Consider the following 18,617-nt stretch of genomic DNA (forward strand, 5'->3'; position numbering starts at 1 on the left):
AACAGTAAAAAATGAGTGAAGAAAAAATAAATAGTGCGTGTGTTTATTTGGCAAAAAAAAAAAAAATAAAAAGACCATCCCGAAATACAACAATATCTGTTTCAACACACGATTTCACATGAAGAATCTTGCAACACCAATTGATATATATATATATATATATATATATATATATATATATATATCTACACACACACACACATATATATATATAGTTCACAATGGTATTGTATTCATTGGTTCTTAATTCCAGATGTGCAAAATGCTACTTACCCAAGAGAATAGAATAACTTTGTATTGTTGATAAGCTTCATCTTAATATTAATTGAGGTAGTCTATAATCAGATGTGTTCTAACACAACCAGACTATGCTTGAGTTTTTTTTTTTGTTTTTTTAGCAGTGAATCTGGGATGCTCTTCTTATTTTTGAAACATTAAGGTTAGATCTGAACGGAGATTTGGCAGCTATTCCTAATGCTTAGTGCAACCATGTTATGCTCTCTCACTGATGTGGAATTACCTTGGTTATGATCAGTTGTGAAAAAGATAATATTTAGTTTCCAAATTAAAAAGACAATGTCTGTTTTGTTGCACACATACACATACACACACAGAGCTAAACCTTCATCACATAATCTTTAAATGATGCATTTCTATAGAAGAGTGTAATAATGATGTTAAATATTGTTCAGTTCTACAATTGCTTCTCGATTTTAACTTTGTTCTTATCTCTAAGAACATTTTATTTTGTAAATATTCATTACTTTGTTTCTTTTCCTGTTTTTTTTTTTGTTGTTTATTGCTTTTAGTTTTATCCTGATTTATTTCATTTTATTTATTTATACATTTATTTATTTCCAAAATGGAATACTTATCTCTCTTTTACACAGTAATACTGATTGGAAATATATTTAAATATTTTTTCTTTTCTTTTTATTTTTTTTCAAAATAAAGAACAAATCATAAACAAACAGTTTATCTATAAAAAGAAAAAGACAAATTTACAAACAAAATGCAAAAAAAAAAAGAAAAAAGAAAGGAAATTAAATTAAAAACATGAATCTCATTAGAGGCTTGCATCTAAACATTACAGTACGTTCACAGTCTTTCAGTTCAAATCAAGTCACTAAAAATGTAATCTTTTCTTTTATTCCTTTATTAAACTTTCTACCAATATGAATATTTCTTTTTCTCTTTAAAACATTTTGTTGCAGTGTAGAATGTAAATGATTTTATTTAGTGCCATTATATTTCGTACCATCATTCAATTTCTAAAACCGTGCGTGCATGTGTGTGTGTGTATGCTTCTATGTATGTCTGTTTGCGACTTGCATTATTTTTGTAAAAAAGGAACAAAATACAAAAACCAATGTGTTCACTCATCCTTAGACCATAATGTACAGTTCAGTAAATATGTTGTTTTTTTTATTTTACTTTTACCCAATTCTGTCTACATACAAATCGTTAAACGATCAAAATTTTACTGATGAGGTAATTTATTTTCTTTAGAGCATTATTAAATGATTTTGCTTTTTATTTTCAATTTATTTACTAAAGTTTACTTCAAACTATTTTCAATTATAGGAAAGAATATATTCTATATATGTGTGTGTCTGTGTGTGTGTGGAACAAAAACAAAACAATCAGATGAAATGGCACCTATTTGGAAAATTCCTTTCCCTATCCCCCTGCCCATCTATGCCTACCATCCAGAGTTGAAGTGAGAATAAAAAACAATTAAAATAAACAAGTAATTTAAATAAGGAAATTATTGATGATGTGCCAAATAGTATAAGACAAGGTTAACAGGGAGAAAATAATTTGCTAAATGATTTGAAAGAAATGAAAAAAAGAAAAAGAAAAAAAAATCAATAAAATAATAGGAAGAATATTAAGGCAATGAAATAGAAAAACAAAAACCTCACAGAAAAACAAACAGAAAGCAAAAAGTAAAAAAAAAAACAACCTAAAATATCAAGAGTAAATATTCCGATATAATCATCACAAATGCAAACGATGTTTCGATTAATGTGAAAGAAGTTAAAATAATAATGAGAAGAAGAAACAGCAAAAGTCAGAAAGGCTTCTGAAATTATCAAGTTCGGATTATTGTGAATGCATCCTCCTCTTCTTCCTCCCCCTCATCATCATTATCGTTATCATTTCGAACATCTACTTTTGCCTTCTTACACAGGTCAGACAGAATTTATTGAGGCAGATTTTGTACAGCCAGATAACCTTTCCATTGCCGTTAGCCCTCAATTGTTTGCAAGCATGGTGATGGTGGTATTTCCCCCTAAGTCCAGACATGTCTTCGCAGAACACTGGAAATGGATGACATTGCTTGTATGACAGCAATACTCATTTATAACTATCATGCAATAACAGGACAAGGACATAAACAAACACACACACACATATAGGCGTGGCTGTATGATAAGGAGCTTGCTTCCCAACTGCATGGTTCCTGGTTCAGTCCTACTGTGTGGCACCTTGGGAAAGTGTCTTCTGGTATGGCTTTGGGCCAACAAAAAGCCTTGTGAGTGAATTTGGGAGATGGAGAATGAGAAAACCCGTCACACATGTGTAAATATGTGTGTGTGTGTTTGTGTCTGTCCCCTGCCACCACTTAACAACTGGTGTTGGTTTGGTTATATCCCTTTAACTTAGTTCAGCAAACAGAGACAGATAGAATAAGTACCAGGCTTTAAAAAAATAAGTACTGGGGTCAATTCATTCAACTAGAAGGTTTTCAAGGTGGTGCTCCAGCATGGCCACAATCTAATAACTGAGATAGATAAAAGATAATATAATAATGAGCATAGTGTTTTTATATATTTGTATACATAGTTATTTGGAATTGCTAAATTGAATTTTACCCTGTAAGTTTGGAATTACATTATTATTATTTGTATACATATCTATTTCTCCAAAATCATGCAGGAGGGCAAGGAGAAAGAGTAGTATAGGTGAAGGGGGAGGAGAGAAAATAGTAATTCAATGAAAGACAACTAGTGAGATTAATAGCCCTGACTGAGAAGGAGTGAGAGAAAGTAATAGCAATGAGAGAGAGGAAGTGGCAAAGAGTGCATCATGTATCCTCTGTTTTTCTCCGTCACAACATATGAATGAGAAAGGAAGGGGTGGAAAAAAAATCAATGTTTCGACTCTGTGTGAGTATATGTGTGTGTATGTAAAAGGGAGGTATGTGAATGTTTGTGTGTGTGCGTGTGCAATGGAAATGGGATGGTGAAAATACTGAAAAGAAAAATCAAACAGCATTTTAACTCTGTTTGAGTATATGTGTCAACGTGTGTGCATGTACAAGGGAAGTATGTGAATATGTGAACATTGACAATTTGATTTACCATCTATATCTTCTACTGTAATAATACTCTTGTGTATTTCTCCATCACAACATAATGAATACGAAAGGAAGGAGTGATAGATAAATAAGGAAGGAAGGGGTAATGGCAAACTTGGAAATGGGATGATAGAAGTTCTATGGTAAAAAAAAAATCAAACAGCATTTCAACTCTGCATGGGTATATGTATGTGTATATAAAAGGGAGTCATGTGAATGTGTGTGTGTTTGTGTGCAATGGAAGTGGGATGGTGAACATTCAATGCTGAAAAAAAATCAAATAGTGTTTCAACTCTTTGTGAGTATAGGCATGTATGCCAGATCAGACTGGAGCCTGGTGCAGCCTCCTGGCTTCCCAGACCCAGTCGAACCATCCAACCGATGCTAGCATGGAAAACGGACGTTAAACGAAGATGATGATGATGTGTGTGTGTGCAAGGGAAGTATGTGAATAGTGGAGGCACATGGCCTGGTGGTTAGAGCAGCAGACTCGCGGTCGAGGGATCGTGGGTTCAAATCTCAGACCGGGCGATGTGTGTGTTTCTGAGCAAAACACCTAAGCTCCATGTGGCTCCGGCAGAAGGTAATGGCGAACTTCTGCTGACTCTTTCACCACAACTTTCTCTCACTCTTTCTTCCTGCATCTTGCAACCTATATGCCAAGGAAACCAGGAAACTGGCCCTTATGAGCCAGGCATGACTCGAGAAGGAACAAAAAAGTATGTGAATGTTTGTGTCTGTGATTAGTATGTACCGTATTTTGTACCTTAGTTATATACAAAATACTACGATTAGCCATCATTTTTGAGATCATGTGATAGTTGTAAACAAGTGTCACCATCATACAAACAATGCAGTTTATTTCCAGTCTCTCATGAAGCACATGAATGGCTACAGGATAATATTGCCTTACTTAGAAACAGGTGAAGGTTGGCAACAGGAAGTGCATCCAGCTGAAGAAAATCTGCCTCAACGAATTCTAAATTCCATCTGACTCATGTGAGCATGGAAAAGTGGATATTGAAACAATGACGATGATGATGAATGAAAGGCGATGTGTGGAGTGAAAATATAATATTTTCTACTTACATTTTCCTTTTAAAACTGAGGAATTTTCATTATCAAGGGAATCCATAAGATCTAATGTTGACATGTGGTCTTGTAGATCAGCATCATTCCCACAAGCTTGAGTGAAAGGACGGTCCTTAGAATAACAGGAATAAAAACAAAGAAGATGATTTACAATTATGTTACTGCTTTTGAATTATGTTTATTGGAATGTAAGATACTAAGTGCTATGTTTTTCCCTCTCTACCATTAAAACAACGTCTCCTACTCCTTTAAAACTGGCAGGATGCTGTGTACCACTAGCAAATAGAGTAAAATAACATTCTGCATAACGTAATTTATATACAGAGAACCATATGAGTGAGATCGGGGCCAGAGCAATGAGCTGGCCTCCGTGCTGATGGCACATTAGAAACACCGTTCGAGCGTGATCATTACCTGGATCGCCTACTAGCACTTGTGCTGGTGGCACATGAAAAAAAAAACATTCTAGCGAGGTCGCTGCCAGGGCCACTGAACTGGCTACTGTGCAGGTGGCATATAAAAAGCACCATTTGAGTGTGGCCATTGCCAGTACCGCCTGACTGGCCCTCGTGCTGGTGGCACGTAAAAGCACCCACTACACTCTTGGAGTGGTTGGTGTTAGGAAGGGCATCCAGCTGTAGAAACTCTGCTAAATCAGATTGGAGTCTGGTGCAGCCATCTGGTTCGCCAGACCTCAGTCAAATCATTCAACCCATGCTAGCATGGAAAGTGGACGTTAAACGACAACGATGATGATGATGACTGAATGGGGCTGATCAATATAAGGTTCACTCAAAATGTTATCAGTGGATCATCAGACCCAAGTGTTTCAACTTAATTTGGGCTCTTCAGTGAAAAATAAACACATTCAGGCACTCTCAGCTAGACTAAAATATCTGTTCTGATATAGAAAGCAGTAAACAAAAGATTTACAGATTTGTGCAAAAGCTGGCCAGACAAAAATTAAATCAATATACATGCTTCAAACAGCATTGAATTAAAATATCAATATTTATAACATTTACACTGTATACATAAATGTAGAATGATGTTGGCTGGAATATTTTGCCTCAGGCCTCTTGAGTCACAAATAAAATCAAATCCAAAAACAGAGATGTCGTTTTTTTTCATTTTTTGTTTGATAATCCGTTTAACAACAACAACAGTAATAGTACACGGTTTCGTAGCACAAGACAGTAATAGAACATAATTAAACATAATACACAGTAATATTAAACATGTACTAAAAGTACATCTAACACAATAAATCCAATACATAATGAATGCATTCTGAGGAGTGAAGGTGACAAGCAAGTAAATGACATGAAAATAGGTTGAGAAGCCAATTATTAATGTAAATTCCTATTTTAGTACCCTTAAGAAAAGCTTTCCTACCACATTAATGCTATAACAGGAAAGGTAGTAAATCAATCGATATTGCAGCACTGAGATACTTCAAAGAAATTACATTTGATTTTTAGTAGCTAAAATCTTCATTCAAAGCAGTTGAAAATAAAAAAAGAGAAAAAAATGTCTAGCAAAAAATATAATTTGGTAATTATGATGATGAACCACTAGAGTGTCTCCTTACAAAGCCAAGACTTTCATGAGATGAATGATTTTATTTTAATGACACCAAAAGAATGAAGGACTTTTCAATAAAACAAATACCAGTCATGTACTGAATTTGATGTGAATGTCATCTACCACTACCACCAATAATAATAATAATCCCCACCATCATAATCATTTAAAGTCTGATTTCCATGCTGGCATGGGTTGGACGGTTTGATAGGAGCTGGCTGGGTAGAGGACTGCACCAGGCTTTGATGTCTGTTTTGGCATGGTTTTTATGAATGAATGTTCTTCCTAAGACCCACCCCACAGAGTGGACTGAGTACTTTTTAGATGACACCAGCACTCTTTAGATGACACCAGCACAAACAAGGTCAGTTTCTTTTTTTGTGCTTTTGTAATAAAATCCACTCTTTTCTACACTACCCATCATTCTCCTTATATATTGTTTTTCTCCCAGCTTAATCGTGCTGTCATTCATGAACTTCACATCCAGCAGAACAGGTTCAATTCATTTCTTTGCCTGAATCCAGCACCCATGTTTTATACACAAGTATCATGCAATCTTCTCTTTTTTCCAAAAGAAAAACCCTTTGTTGCCAATTCCCTCAACTTTCACTATTCCATTCTTACTAATTAGGTCACCTATGTAACAAGTTATCAACTTCTAGGCAGTCAGATATTGGCTTTCATGGCTCCTGGTCTTAACTGATTGGAAATGTTATCATGTGCATGTTTTGTTTTGGTGCAAAACATGGCCTACAACAAACATTTTGCTCAATACCACAGATTTGCTTGTCAGTTGCTTAACCATTACCAGTTGAACATGTCACTTAGTGGGTGATGATAGCGCATCTCTGATCTCAAGCAGAAGCAGCGGGGGAGTATCATAGTCATGTGTAGAGAGAAATTCTTTCCTGTTTGAATAATTCACCTCTGAAAACATGGGTGCTCTGTTTATCATCCTTAAACAAACCTTATTCAGGAACCTTTTGAGTGGAATAGGCTGCTCAACCTGAAGAAAATTTTGAGCCCCACCTACAAGGCCATGTGCTGTTTATCTTCATATGAAATCACCATGTCATGCACATATGGTTGTGATGCATGTCTGGTGTACCCTTATCAGATGAGTGGTCATGATGGATATATTGGGCTTTGTATATTTGTACCCCAGTGTCACTTTGATGGCATGAACTACTCTCTCATTCAATGATGATGATGGATTCTCCCATCAAAGATGATGTATAGGAGTTCGGCTTTTTTGCTGAACAAGCAACACAAATGATTTGTTTATAGTGACAAAATGTATGTTCTGTATATTAGCTTCATCACACCATCAAATCAAAATTGCCTAAATTGGTGCATGGTGTGCCATGCATCAGGTGTCGATGTGATTGCAGAGCAAGGTGAGATAAAATGTTTCACGCAAGAACACAACACACCACCTCATCTAGGAACTGAAACTACAATCTTGCAATCACAAGGGCAACATCCTAACCAATAGGCCAAGCATCCTCACAATAATCATAATAATAATAATAATAATGACAACAAGAGCACTCAGATAGTGCAAACTTCCACCTAAGCAACACCAATGTCCGCTCAACGATTAGCTGGAGATGATTATTAAAATGCGAATATCAGAAATAAACTTGATTGCTCTCACAAACAAGAATATGAAACATGAACCCAAATGCTCTCAAAAATTAAGTAAAAAAAAATGGAAAAATAATCCGGAATATTTGTCCGGTACCGGATCAATCGCGATGGTAGTCATGGAATGTGAAGGTGGCTGTAGAAAATTTAGTAACAGTAATAAATAGTTTATCTTTATCTAATACGAGCCAAAGTCAACAAATTCACCATTCAAAGGCAGAGTAATAATAAAAAGTTTTACTCAGGAATTTTTAAATTTTTAAATTCCAGGTTTCCTTTAGTATTCCTGTTGTTTTAGATTGATGTATAGATGTATGTATATATGTAAGTATACTGTAAAGTGTTAATATGCATGTATAATATATAATATATATATCTTATAAAATTATGTTAGTGTTATTCAATTTCTGAATGGTTTTGCTGCCACTTGCTTATATAGTTTGATTTCTTTATTCATCAGTTTCTACTAAGATAGAGATGCGAGTAAAATTAATAATAGAGAAATGAAAATAAAACTTTGGAACCATCTCAAAGGGAGATAATTGAGAAAGACTCGAAAGACATATGATTGTAATGACGTAACGTAAATATAATAAATAATCTAAAATCCTTGTTTGGTACTGGATCAATCTCAAAATGTAATCCGTTCCTGCCAGTCACAAGACCAAACATCTCTGAAATTTCCATCCAAATCCATTGGGCAGTTCTTGAGATATCTTGTCCACGGAGAAACAAACAAACAAACACGACTGAAAACAATATCTCCGCCTTCGCTAAGGTGGAGGTGGTGGTAATAATAATAATAATATTGATAATAATGGATGGAAAACAAAAGAAATATAATCCCTTAAAATTTGAAATTGCAACAATCTGGAGTATGGCAACTGTGGAGGTTTTGTATCTAATAATTGGAGCATTGGGAACTGTAAGCAAAGATATAGACAAATAATTGAAGGAGAGTGGAATAGGGCTTCAACAGAAAGTTTGCCTCATGGACAGGAAAGAATGTCAGGAAGGTTTTGAATACTTGAAAGCTACTGAAAGCTTGTGGTTACCTAAGATTATAGGTAGTGACCTTCATAAACTGACAAAAGCCTGCTGTATATATGAAGATATATATATGTGTGTGTGTGTGTATATGTATATATATATATACATATATATATGTGTGTGTGTGTGTGTGTGTGTGTGTGTGTATATATACACACATATATATATATATATACATACACACACACAAATATATATATCTTCATATATGCAACAGTTTATGAAGTCCACTCACAGGGTTTTTGTTGGCACAGGGCTATAAAAGACACTTGCCCTAGGTGCCACATAGTGGGACTGAACCCAACACAATGTGCTTTCAAAGCGAACTTCTTACCATACAGCCATGCCAGTGCCTATTTCAAACCACAAGACATTAATAAATAAACACATTATCTTTTATGAAGGAAAAAAAAAATCTCCCATAGACATTGCAGCAGCAACATTTTTCCATACAATGATTGGTTTTCGCTACTAGACACACATTGATAATTCCTATAATATGTTATAAATGTTGCCTGAGAGTCTTGTTTTCTGAAATAACACACTTGTTAGATTTGTTGTCTAATATTATAACCATAAAACATTCTTGGAGAAAAACCATTATATACAACACCTGGATATCCGTTTCTTTTTATTTATTTATTTATTTATTTATCTTTTCACAACTTAAAGGGAAACATAATGTGATAGGTAATGTCTCGTGAAATTATACCTGTCTTGTAAACTTGAGAATTCAAAAGTTCTATGGAGTTTCGATGCATAATCTAATAATCAGCAATCACTACCAGAGTCACGGAAATTCTTTAACATTTCCACTTACTACTGTACAGTATCATTGCCACAAAGCAGATGCAGCATGCCCTGCAATCACAAGATTGTGCCTGGCTTGATCCAATAAGAATGGCATCATGTTTAACTCTTTAAGGAGTGGCTGCGTGGTAAATAGCTTGCTTACCAACCACATGGTTCCGGGTTCAGTCCCACTGTGTAGCACCTTGGGCAAGTGTCTTCTACTATAGCCTCAGGCCGACCAAAGCCTTGTGAGTGGATTTGGTAGACGGAAGCTCAAAGAAGCCCGTCGTATATATGTATGTATATGTATGTGTGTGTGTATATATATATATATGTGTGTGTGTGTGTGTATGTGTGTGTGTTTGTCTCCCCCACCCCCAACATCGTTTGACAACTGATGCTGGTGCGTTTGCGTCCCCGTAACTTAGCAGTTCGGCAAAAGAGACCGATAGAATAATTACTAGGCTTACAAAGAATAAGTCCTGGGGTCGATTTGCTCGACTAAAGGCGATGCTCCAGCATGGCCGCAGTCAAATGTCTGAAACAATTAAAAGAGAAAAGGAGTAATATTTAAACAGGCCATATCTGGCCAAAATATTCTACCTGCTTTATGTTCAGACTGGCCAGCTCTGGCCTTTCGCACCAACCCTATAACATCATTCAAAAAGTTAACAGTGACCTCATAAAAATCTCAAAACTACAAGATAATGCATGATTAATTCAGAACAATGTGAATAAATAAGCAATACATCTGACAAAGTAATCTGGAAACTAAAGGGTTGAGTATCTTTTACAACTACTCCAAGTCAACCCAAACCTTGTGCAACTGGATAACTAGAAACTGTGTGGAAGCCTGTAGGTTGGATTCTACCTGCAGTTCAAAGATGCAGCTAGGTCATGCATTGTATGAAACTAATTCTGCCTAAAAATTATATCAATGATACACACATTATTTACATTTGATGGATATTTGTCCTCATCTTGTTTGTTGTTAAAACAATGTTTCGGCTGATATGCCCATGGGCATATGGCGTGGTGGTTAAGAGCGCAGGCTACTAACCCCAAGATTCCGAGTTCGATTCCAAGCAGTGACCTAATCAATAATAATAACATTGAAGAATACCTTAGGAATGAGAACCTAGATTCAAAATTTCCCCAAGACACCTGAAGAAGGCTGGAGGGTATGTCAGCCGAAACATTGTGTTAACAACAAACAAGATGAGGACAAATATCCGTCGAATGTAAGTAATGTAAATAATGTACATAATTCCTCATCTCTCAAATATAGAACTGTAATGATACACACGTTTGTAGAATGATAGCAGCTTACACATTAACTCAACTAGCTGGAAATTCAGTTCTTTGTCTCGCAAGTTACTTGGTGATCCTGCCAGTACTGATGCCATGTAAAAAGAATCCGGTCCACACTGTAAAGTGGTTGGTGTTTGGAAGGGCATCCAGCCGTAATAACCATGCCAAAACTGATGTTGCTTGTGCTCATGTCACGTAAAAAGCACCCAGTTTACTCTGCTGGCTGAGTGGGTGGTTGGTGTTAAGAAGGACATCCAGTCGCAAAAACCCTGCCAGGGACAAGACTACTCTCGGTTACTATGTCTGTTTTGGCAGGGGTTTTATGGCCGAATGCTCTTCCTAACACTAGCCACTCTATAGAGTGGATTGAGTGCTTTCAACATGCCACCAGCACAAGCAGGGTCACTATGCAATTAGCAAGACAAGGAATTTTGAGAGGGGAGGGGGCATTTTGTGTCACATGATAAGTACAAGAGAGAGCAGGAGAGAGATGGTGGTGAAGAGCAAGAGTATACTCATGATTAACAAGGATCAGAGCATAGATGGAATGGGAGAGTAAGGAAGAGAGAGAGAGATAAATGGTGACAATTGCCAGAGCATAATATATGTGGTAGGTATTGCCAAGAAGCACGAGTAGGAGTGGGGATTGCAGTGACTGGTGAAATCCTGGGTATAAAAATGAGGTGGGGGAAAGCAGCAAAACAGTGAGCAGGGCAGTGAGGTGAGGGAAGGAGAGTGGGAGATAATCACAGTGTATCAAGAGGAAATGTGAGGAAGTGAAATCCTAAATGAGAAACAGCAACAACACATGACAAATGAATGCCTTTATGGGGACCTGCCAAAAGTTATTGAAAAGATCAGTCAAAGACAGCTGCAAACTATCTGGTCACTGCATGCACCACCCTGAATAGGAAGCATCCAAATCAGTCCTTGTGGAACTCACTTCATGTTATCTAAGAGGAAAATGTCATCACACATTGACAACTTGATTTCAGACACTGGCCTGGAATGTATCCAGGAACTTGAGGCAGTGATGATAAACAAAGAAGTGTGGTGGGTGGACTTTGTTGTTGTGACCCGAGTTGGAAGCCAGTCATGACAAAATAAAAAATACATTAAAGGCTTCCTTATTTTTTTTTTTAAGACTGGTACTTATTTTATCAGTCTCTTTTGCTAAACTTTTAAGTTACCAGGACATAAACACAGCAACCAAAGTCATCAAGCAGTGGTGGGAGACAAACACAAACATACAAAGGGCTTCTTTTAGTTTCTGCCTACCAAGTCCACTCACAAGGCTTTGGTTGACCTGAGGATATAGCAGAAGACACTTGCCCAAGGTGCCATGCAGTGGGACTGAACCTGGGACCATATGGTTGGGAAGAAAGCTTCTTACCACACAGCCATGCCTGCACCTATCTTTTTTCATCTTTTCTTCAGATCTGTTTGTACAGCAACTAAAATTTCATTTGCATGTATTCAAAAATGATTCTATTGTTTTCTTTTGAGGAGGCTAACATCTTTCTTGTCAGTATTGCTTGCTTCACCTCAAGAAGTCATACTGAATACACTATAAACATAAGAAAATTATTTGGATAGAAATAAAATAATAGCTGGAAGCCAGACCTTTTGTCTGTGACATGTACTGGGACAGACAACCAACTAAAACATTTGGACAGTTATCCTAATAATTCCCTGTTTACAAAATAAATCAAAATTGGAAAATTTCTTCTATTAAAACTTGGAAATAATCCAAATTCTTTACAGCAATTATAAGAAGCATTCATATGCATCAAAACATAATAATGATAAAAGCAGTGGTGGTAGTGGTGGTGGTGATGATAAAATTTGCTTTTATCCAGTTCAAGACAGCTAGAACCTTGAAGTGTAGCTGAATCAAAGAGTCATGGCTTGATGTTCAGTGAACAAAACTAACGGAATCACTAACATTATTGTCATGCAAAAAATAATAATAATAATAATAATGATAATTTTCCCTGAAGCAATACCAGGCATGGTTCTCATGGTTTCTGATCTTAACTGATTGGAAGAGTTATCATGTACATGTTTTGTCTTAGTGTAAAAGACAGTATACAGCAAATATTCTGCTCAATACCAAAGATTTGCTTGTCGGTTACTTCACTTTCACCAATTGACCACGTCCCTTGGTGGCTGATGATATGTACATCTCTGATCACGAACAGGAATAGTGGGGGAGCATTATAGCTATGTGTTGAGAGGAATTCTTTGGGCTTTGAATAATTCAGCTCTGGAGATATGGGTGTTTCATTCAACATTCTCAAACAACAGCCTTTTCAGGGACCTTTTGAGTGAGATGGGCTACTTGGCATGAAACAATTTTTAACTGGGCCCCACCTGTAAGGCCACACTCTGTTTATCTTGATATCAGATCATGATGTCATGTACATGTGGTTGTGATGCACAAGCCTGGTGTATCCTTATCATTGGGCTTCATATATTTGTACCTCAGTGTCACTTTGATGGCATGCACAGCTCTCAGACTCAATAATAATAATAACGACGACAATGATGATGATAATGATATTTCTGTCTACCATAGGCACAAGGCCTGAAATTTTGAGGGAGTGGTTAAGTCCATTACACTGACCTCAGTGCTCAACTATTATTTTATCAAATCTGGAAGGATGAAAAACAAAGTCACCCAAAGTGAACTCTGAAAGGATGAAAGGCAAAGTCGACCTTGGTGGAATTTGTATTCGGAGCATAGAGATAATCAAAATACTGCTAAGCATTTTTCCTGGTATGCTAATGATTCTACCAATTCACTGACTTCATGTCCAACAAAAATATTGCCATTCTTCACTGGTGGGAATGCACCACACTTTTAGAAACACTACTGTAGATAAACTAGGTTTGAATGTCATTTGCTACAAGGGTGCCTGGATAAGAGCTGACGAAGAACAACAACAGTACCCACAAAACTGAAAACAACAACAAAAACAACAATAGCATCAATTCATTTATCCATGATTGCTGAACACTCATCAATGATTCTACAAATATTTTTACCTCATTGTTATTGGCCTGTGCTGCAGTAGTGGGCCGCTGGTTGCCAATCTCATCTTCCCAGCTAATATCTTCAAGAGTTTCACCTTCATATGCATCATCATTCCTGGACACAGCTTCAAGTATCTCTTCTTCAACACTAAACAAGATTGTCTGCATATATGAAAGAAACAGAGCTTATACATCCATATAAATGTGCATGCATATGTACATTTAATAATATACAAGCATGCTTGGACATGTGCATGAGAATACATACATAAATCAAAACCTACAAATCTACACATGCACAAACTCCAAATACTGCACACATACACACATGCATGCAAAAATACCTTGTTGATGTTGCTGAAATTCAAATGAAAGAATCTCAGATCTAGGTTAGAAACCAGCTCTTTCTCTATTGGCAAGAAATATTGAAATAAAACTGAATGACATATATACATACACACACTTAGAAACACTAACACACACAACACATAAATATATACATATACGTGTATACGTTTATACACAATTTTCTTACACAGTAACTCAGTGTAATAAAATTTTAATTTTTTTCTTCTTTGGTCAGTGTTATTTCTAATTTGCTTCTATCTAGAAATCAAAGAAAATGACTACCATTCCCTTCAAACTTTGCTTTTGCCACTTGGACATCAATGTTTTGAAACTGACCTATTATCCATTACATTTCAGACAGATTCACCACTGAATTGCTGAAGCAGAAATACTACTATAGCAAATATTTTGCTCAATGCCACAGATTTGTTTGTTTGCTGCTAGACTTTGACCACTTGTGCATGGCCTTTAGCAGTTGACAATATGTACATCTCTGATCATGAGCAGGATTAGTAGGGGAGCATCACAACCGTGTGTTCAGAGGGATTCTTTGAGAGTCTGAATAAATGTAGCAAAAGTAAAGTTTGAAGGAAATATTAGCCATTTTTCAAATTTTCTAGGAGTAAGCAAATAGAAAATAGCAGTTGCTATCCAAGGACAAATATCATACTACACATTGTAATCTTATTTCTTTATTGCCCACAAGGAGCTAAACATAGAGGGGACAAACAAGGACAGACAAAGGGATTAAGTCGATTACATCGACTCCAGTGCGTAACTGGTACTTAATTTATCGACCCCGAAAAGATGAAAGGCAAAGTTGACCTCAGCGGAATTTGAACTCAGAACGTAACGGTGGACGAAATACCGCTAAGCATTTCGCCCGGCGTGCTAACGTTTCTGCCAGCTTGCCACCTTCTGTAGTGAGCTGACAGAAACGCTTCTGTTCCTGTAGCTCGCCGCTACACATTGTAATCTGTCGCACTCCTTTCAAACTTTCACTAAGTTATCCTTTCTAATACTCTATTCCTATTCTCTCTGGTATATTCACCATAGGTTATGCCTTTACCGTCACTCTCTTTTTCCAGCTGGGGAAGCTATGTTTCTCCTCTTCCAGCCGCCCACCATATTTTCACCTTTCTCAATACTATATTCCGACCACCACTGAGTAGAGGAGTTTCATTGTGTGAGTTACTTGGATCACCTTGTACACCCTGTAAAGTATGTGGTATAAGAAAGGGCATCCAGCTATAGAAACTATGCCAAAGCAGACAAAAGTAGCTCTGACTCGAAGTTAAAGTTCAACATGACTTCACAATATCATGGGTCATCTGAGGAAGGCAATGACAGGCAAAACTTCACAGAGACGAGAACGCATGCATACATTCATGTGCATACACACTGAATAAAATGCTCTCTTTTAAGAGTAGCTACTTACATCCCCAAAAGCCTCTGTCCCTCCTTCTACGCCGCCACATGCTCTAGCAATTTCACCGGAGAATATAAGTCGTCTGTCTAATAAAATATCAAGCTCGCGTGCACCACGGAAAGAATGAATGCGGGATTTGTTGTAATTCTGAAAAAGAGAAAGTAAAAAATCCGTGACAAGCTTTCAGTTTTGGAACAATGGAAGTTGGAGGAGGAGCAAAACAACAGCAACAATGAAACAGAATAAATTAATATAAAATAAAGTTGCTGTTTCTTCATCTCATACAGTCATTATTTAGTTATTATTTCTCATACTTTCATGGATTTGTTAAAGATACACATACACATTAGATTGTTAGAAAATATGGTGATGAAAGGATGTAAAATTCATTCAGTAGATAATAGATTCAGTAAGTCGAGCCTTCATTAAATATAAAACATTTAATTGGCTTCGTATATAAACTGATTTCTGTTTTCATTTCAATAAATGAAGCAAACAGCTGATAAAGCTTTTATATTTTATACACATTCATACATTATGTATTTAGCTGTGATGCATTTCTGACATCTTCATACAAATATAAACTGTAAAAACAACAACTACAATAACAGCAAAAAGTAAAAAAAAAAGCACAATTCCCATAATATAATTATTACAACTCAGTCTCTTTCTTTGATTTGCAGCTGTTAAAATCTGATTATGGAAAATACATTCACGTTGTGAAGCATTTAAAGTTTTAAGGTGATGCAAATATAACATTTTCCTATACTGACTATTTGTGTATATATATATAGACACAAACACACACACATGTACAAATACACAGCCACATAGAATATTGATTTCTAACATTGCGAAAAAGATCATAGATTTGTAATGGAGGGGTATAGTTGATTTAATTTTGACATATTCTTCACAATGAAAATAAAAGAAACAGCATATATGTGTGTCTGTGTGAATATGGACGTGTGTATAGAAGACAAAATTTTCATGTTAAGGGAACTTATTTAATATTTTACTAGTCCAATAGATGTCCAATTTTGTGTATTTAATTATTTATTTATTCACAACTTTGGAAAGTACAGGAAGGGTATATGTCACTGACAAGGTCAGAATAGTAGTGAAACATATCAGAAGTTGTCTCCCATGAAATTAATATCCAAAAAAAGTCTTTTTTGGCACTACATAATTAATTCTAATTAGGTTATTTAATACTGAATGCATTAAATATATTGATGCTAACTTAATTTTTTTTTTATGTGGATGATGGCTTTGAATTATTTTTGTTGCAAAGAATTCATCTCTATTTCTGAAATTAGAGGATGGCTGTATTTTGCTGAGAAGGTCAGAATAAGTTCAGAGAATATATAAAGTCATTTCCTATATTTGCCACAGAACGTAAAATGTGGCAAAGCCTTAGTTTAAAGAACAAATGATTAAAATAATATATTGTATAGCATTAAAACAGATTTGGATTTTGAAGGATTTGAAGCAAATGACTTTCAGCACACACCTTTGTAAGTGTGTTTAGGAATGCCTTGAAATTGATGAAGGTGAATTTAATTATTATGTTGTGATTAATGAAGTGATTGTGAATACAGTTTTACATAGTAAAGCAGGGAAAAAGAAACCAGTACTGTCTGACAACAGGAAATTTATGGACATTACCATTCAATACAAAGGGAAATCTTCTGGCTCTGAGATTGTCCTTTACCCAGAACATTTTTGACAGTTCATGGCAATTATAATTAAGAAACGATGTCAGAATGGCTAACAACTAAAGCTAGGTATTTCTTCAGTTCCTTAGCATTCAGATCACTCTGTCAAATGTAATGCTTTTTTATTCACATTGTTTTAAATAAATCATGCATTATTTCATAGTTGTGAGATTTTGATGAGTAGGTGTCTCATTTATTTCTTTTACCACATGTATCACTGACGAAGAGAGGGCTCTTAGTAGCTAACTCTGAAATCGGTCCGATATGGTAATAATGGAATTTTTCAAAAATTTCTGTCAGCCTTTTTTCGAGTAGCGTGCGTATTGTGAAAAAATTATATGGTTAATGGACAATATGTCCAATTTTTCGGCATATTTGGCATTAGAATTTTTCCTTTGCCCTCATTTATGAATTGTTTATAAATTTAACCGTTAAAGGTGTTTTTTAATATGCTGGCCATTTATAAAATTTTTTTCAAGAAAATATTTTTTTTTTTCAAAAGGAATTTTATTCTCACATTTGATATAAATTTAAGCGTTCACTTCCGAACTAACTAACTCACTCTGTGAGAGCCTCAGTTCAAATCGCACGTGCCTCGAATGGGCTGGAGTATTTCTATTTTGGATGTATTTGGGGTACTTAGTCGTGCCCATGACTTAGTATTTGCTTCTTCCATGGGTGTGAGTAGGTATCTCATTTATTTTTTTTACCACATGTATCACTGACGAAGAGAGGGCTCTGAGTAGCTAACTCTGAAATCGGTCCGATATGGTAATAATGGAATTTTTTAGAAATTTCTGTCAGCCTTTTTTCGAGTAGCGTGTGTATTGTGAAAAAATTATATGGTTAATGGACAATATGTCCAATTTTTCGGCATATTTGGCATTAGAAATTTTTCCTTTGCCCTCATTTATGAATTATATATATATATATATATATAACATTATATAATTAGGGCTTAGTAAAATAAATTACTTTGCCACATACTGAACTTAGTAGAAATAGCAGCCAAAAAAAAATTTTTTAGCCGTTTCTACTACTTAAAGAAAAGTAGTAGAAACGGCTAAAAAATTTTTTTTGGCTGCTATTTCTACTAAGTTCAGTATGTGGCAAAGTAATTTATTTTACTAAGCCCTAATTATATAATGTAATATTTTGAATTCGCCTTAAATGGTCCTTTTACATACTGAACACTTGGTGAAATTGATTAATTAATTTTACCCTCAATTGTTGATATTATATATAT

The 18,617-nt window shown here is 35.6% G+C and overlaps 1 protein-coding gene across 2 annotated transcripts in view; it reads right to left on the minus strand.

Annotated features, from left to right (window-relative positions):
• The window catches only part of LOC115224684 (katanin-interacting protein-like), a 656,564-nt gene that overhangs the window by 348,010 nt on the left and 289,937 nt on the right, over positions 1-18,617 (minus strand). For both annotated transcript variants that reach the window (XM_036513321.1, XM_036513315.1), the window contains exons 25-27: positions 15,663-15,800; positions 13,889-14,038; positions 4,454-4,568 (exon numbers count right to left, since the gene is read on the minus strand). In XM_036513321.1, the coding sequence (XP_036369214.1) occupies positions 4,454-4,568; positions 13,889-14,038; positions 15,663-15,800 (403 nt within the window). The remainder of the gene's footprint in view (positions 1-4,453; positions 4,569-13,888; positions 14,039-15,662; positions 15,801-18,617) is intronic.

Source organism: Octopus sinensis, linkage group LG2, assembly GCF_006345805.1.
Source record: "Octopus sinensis linkage group LG2, ASM634580v1, whole genome shotgun sequence".
NCBI lineage: Eukaryota > Metazoa > Mollusca > Cephalopoda > Octopoda > Octopodidae > Octopus > Octopus sinensis.